This window comes from Meles meles, chromosome 8, assembly GCF_922984935.1.
Source record: "Meles meles chromosome 8, mMelMel3.1 paternal haplotype, whole genome shotgun sequence".
Taxonomy (NCBI): domain Eukaryota; kingdom Metazoa; phylum Chordata; class Mammalia; order Carnivora; family Mustelidae; genus Meles; species Meles meles.
This window is the reverse complement of record NC_060073.1, coordinates 11525091-11529041: the sequence shown is the minus strand read 5'-3', so window position 1 is coordinate 11529041 and position 3951 is coordinate 11525091. Positions and strand designations below refer to the sequence as shown.

The 3951-nt window shown below is 40.7% G+C and overlaps 1 protein-coding gene across 1 annotated transcript; it reads right to left on the bottom strand.

The window, feature by feature from the left end:
• Positions 1 to 540: 540 nt before the first annotated feature.
• On the bottom strand, positions 541 to 1479 carry LOC123949932 (olfactory receptor 10V1-like). Its single transcript, XM_046017686.1, has one exon. It carries the CDS (start codon positions 1477 to 1479, stop codon positions 541 to 543), a length of 939 nt encoding a protein of 312 aa, XP_045873642.1.
• Between the last annotated feature and the right edge of the window lie 2472 nt (positions 1480 to 3951).

The window sequence follows — 3951 nt, the reverse complement described above, 5'->3', positions numbered from 1 at the left end:
AGCATCACCAATTACACTTTCAAAATGATGATACATTCCAGGTATTTATTACATTCCAGATATTATTTTTATAACTTTTCAACAATAATGGGTCTCACAATAAACACTTCCCAAGACTCAGTCAATGGAAAGGAGAAAAATAAGGCTTTATGAGTAGAAACTTGAAGAATTATTAGTGTTCTTAAAGGGAACCTCTCATAGTTATTCTGAGAGTATTTATGGAATGCCAGCAGCAAATCTCAGTATATAACCTTGTGGGGAGATAACAACGAAATAGAATGTCCTTTGACATCACTTGAAGGAATTCATCAATTCAATAAACAGGTGTTGACTATCTGCTTTAGCTGTTTTAGGCACTGGGGATGGATTAAGTAAACAAAACAAAATACCTGCCCATCAAGAATTGACTCTCTCTTATTTTAAATGTTAATATCTAACTTTCAGGAGCTAGAAATCGGAACTGGGGCCTGAGGAAATAGTAAATCAGTTCCCCTGAGTTTATCATTTTCTGAGTTTATCATTTATGTGAGTCCACATTTCCTAGTGCAGCAAATTTCTTTTTGTTACCTTATTTAGTGCATCTTTCAGCTCCTTGTTCCTCATACTGTAGATCAAGGGGTTCAAGACAGGGGTGACGAAGGTGTAGACAACAGACACCACACGACCCATTTCTGGGTTGTAGCTAGAGCTGGGGCGTAGATAGATGAGGCTACAGCATCCATACTGGAGGAGAACCACAGTCAAATGAGAAGAGCAGGTGGAGAAGGCCTTGTGCCGCCCCTCTGCAGAGCGGATCTTCAAAATGGCAGTCACAATGAAGATGTAGGAGATGGAGATCAGGGAAAAGGGAATGGTAAGGATGATAACACTGACAATGAAGATCATGGCTTCTTGCATCCGAGTATCTCCACAGGCCAACCGCAAGATCGGGAGTACGTCACAGTAGAAGTGTGTGATCCTGTTGTGGCCACAAAATGGCAGGTGGAAAATCAGAGCCGTGAGCTGTAAGGCTAGAATGAAGCCAAGGACCAGGGCTCCCACTGCCAGCTGGGCACACAGCTGCCATCTCATGATGAGGGTGTACCGCAGGGGATCCCGAATAGCTACAAACCGGTCGTAAGCCATGATCCCCAAGAGGATACAATCAGCACTGCCCAGAAAGACAAAGAAGAACATCTGTGTGCCACAGCCAGTGAAAGAGATGGGTATTCTCCCCATGGTCAGGAGGTTGACCAAAGCGAGAGGAGCCACAGTGGAAGAGTAAAAGATCTCCAGAACTGCCAAGTTGGCCAGAAAGAAATACATGGGAGTGTGGAGTGAACGCTCTGCCCAGACAGTGAGGAAGATTGTGGCATTACCAAGGAGACTGCCGATATACATCAGCAGGAAAGCCACAAAAATAAGTATTTGTATCTCCAGGATGGGCGAAAATGGGTGAAAGTGGAACTGGATGTCTGTGGTTTGGTTTTCATCCCCCATAAAAGTGGCACATCAAGTTTTCTAGGACAAAAGAAAAATTACGTTAGGAAAGAAAGTGCTTTGAGCTTTAGGATGAAGGAGATGATACTGTGTTAGCACCTCTAGCTTTAGTAATCTTGAAGCTGAGTTTATACTGGGCACGTCACTCTCTAGTCTTGCTCTAGCCAGCTCACATTTTCAAGAGAGTTGGCTCGGGTTAACTAGAAAGCCTGTCACTTTGAGTAAGAGCCAAGTTAATTTGCCCCATGTGGCCACAGAGCTCAGGACTTTGACTTCACTTTTGTTTTGCAAGAACCAGCTGAACTAATAACCCCTGAGCTTCTAAATATATGTTTTACCTAGCAATAATATACTGGCTATCAAATATGGAGTCATAATGATCCTGAGTCCAAGTCCTATAATACATATTGGGATCATATTGTCCCATATAAATGATGCTCCATTGTTCTCTGAGGGTTAGGTTCCTAGACAGAAAAAAGAGGTCAGCTTGGGCCAGTGCAGTGGCACTGAGCATGATGGCCCCATTACTGCTTTGTGATTGCAGAAAAAACTCTGAGCCTTCTAGTACCTTGCCCTTAACTATAAGCACCCCATACCTTTTACAAACTTTCCCTGTGTTTTTAACCAAGAGTCAAGAGAAGTACAGCAGTTTTATAAATAGCATCCATATAAACATTTAGAAAATTCTTCCCACTATGACAACTGGACAATGCCCACATCCTTGCATATGGCAGAGAAAGTATCAAGTACAATATCTTGCACACCTTTCTAAAACAGACTTTTAATTTTTTTCTTTTATTCTATTTTTTGTGATAATTTGTTTTATGTATATATTATTTATCATAGATATATGAACTTCTACAGGATAAGGACTGTATCTTACTCCTCCCCTCTAATGCCTACTATGGTGACCAATAAACATTTGTAGAATGAATAAATAAATAAGTTTTTCACAACCTGGGTAGATTTTCATTTAGGCAGAGCACATAGTCTTGTAAAGTGTGACTTAAGGGTTCATGGAAAGAAAACATTCCTCTTACAAGCTGGGTGCAGTGTAGTTTCTTTATTAGAAAATATTATCACTAAAAATCTGTGCATCTTATTAGTACTTACTAGTTTGACTTCAAATAAATTCAGTGCTCAAATCTCAAACTGTTTTCCTATCTATGGAAGATAATCCTCTCTCTCCATCTTCCTGAATCTCTGTTTGAGGATTAGACTGATGTACATTTCCGGTCTGGGCCTTGCCCCGCTCTGGGCCTCACCACTGAAGGGGACCAAGCACCAGATGTAGAGTTTCTCTAGACTACTGGCAGTAAATTGGGAGGAGGGTAAAGGATTGAAAATTGAAAACAGCTAGGCCTTGTTTCACCTTCTTTGTAGTTACTACCACACCCATAAACACACCCTCTACCCAATAGTCATCCCAGAGGAAGTCATCCAAACTCCCATGGTTTTGTTAATTACTGCTTGGATCTGGGTCAGCCTCCTCCCCCCAGGAAGAAAGGTTAGACATTTACCATAGGGATAGGAGTTGAAAGGCCTTGCAAAGACTCTCATTCATAAAATTATTTTTTTTCTGGTAAAATGAAAAATGTACCCAGCTAAAATGAAAATGTGAGCTAAGATGCATGGGGCTGTGAGTGTAAATGAAGAGAGTCAGTTACAATGCCATTTTATCTGTCAGCAGCACCTTACCTGACTGTATTTGCCAGAATCAACTCAACTTCTCTTTCAGGCCCTGGAAAGAGGAAATATTTAATTTTTTTAATCTAAAACCTTTTTTTTTTTTTTGAGTATGCTCTACCCCCAATATGGTGCCCAACACCGGGCTTGAACTCAAAACCCTGAGATCAAGACCTGAGTTGAGATCAAAAGTCAGACTCTTAACTAACTGAACCACCTAGGCACCCTTAAAAGGGGAACATTTTAGAGCACTGTGCACAGGGGAGGAAAAAGTGACATGACCTGGATATAAACCTTGAAGAACGACTAGATGTCTTATAGCAACTTAGGGACAATTTGTAATAGACACTCTATACTTTTTCAATGTATTTCTGTTCCACTATCTCATTTGATTGTCTTAAAATATCCAGCAGGTAGGAAGGTAGCTATTAAGACCTCCATCTTGAGGCTAAGGCACAGAAAAGGTAATTAACGGACCCATTATCCTTCAGGGGTTTAGAGGTGAGAGAGAGACTGGCATTTAGATCTCCTTGTACTTATCAATGATTACTTAAATCTTAGCTTGATTCTTGTTGCAGGACCATGAGCCAGCTGGGATCTTGTTACTGACACTCCTGGGGAACTCAGAATAAGCCAGCAAATGGCTTTTCTCAGGGTAAGGCTCTTAGGTTTATAGAAGAATGTTCTTAATGATACTGTAGGAGAAGATAAAGAGAATTCTATCCAGAATTTCTAGCTAATCCCATGAATCTACAAGGTTTATACAGTTGGGGCTACTCTAAAAAT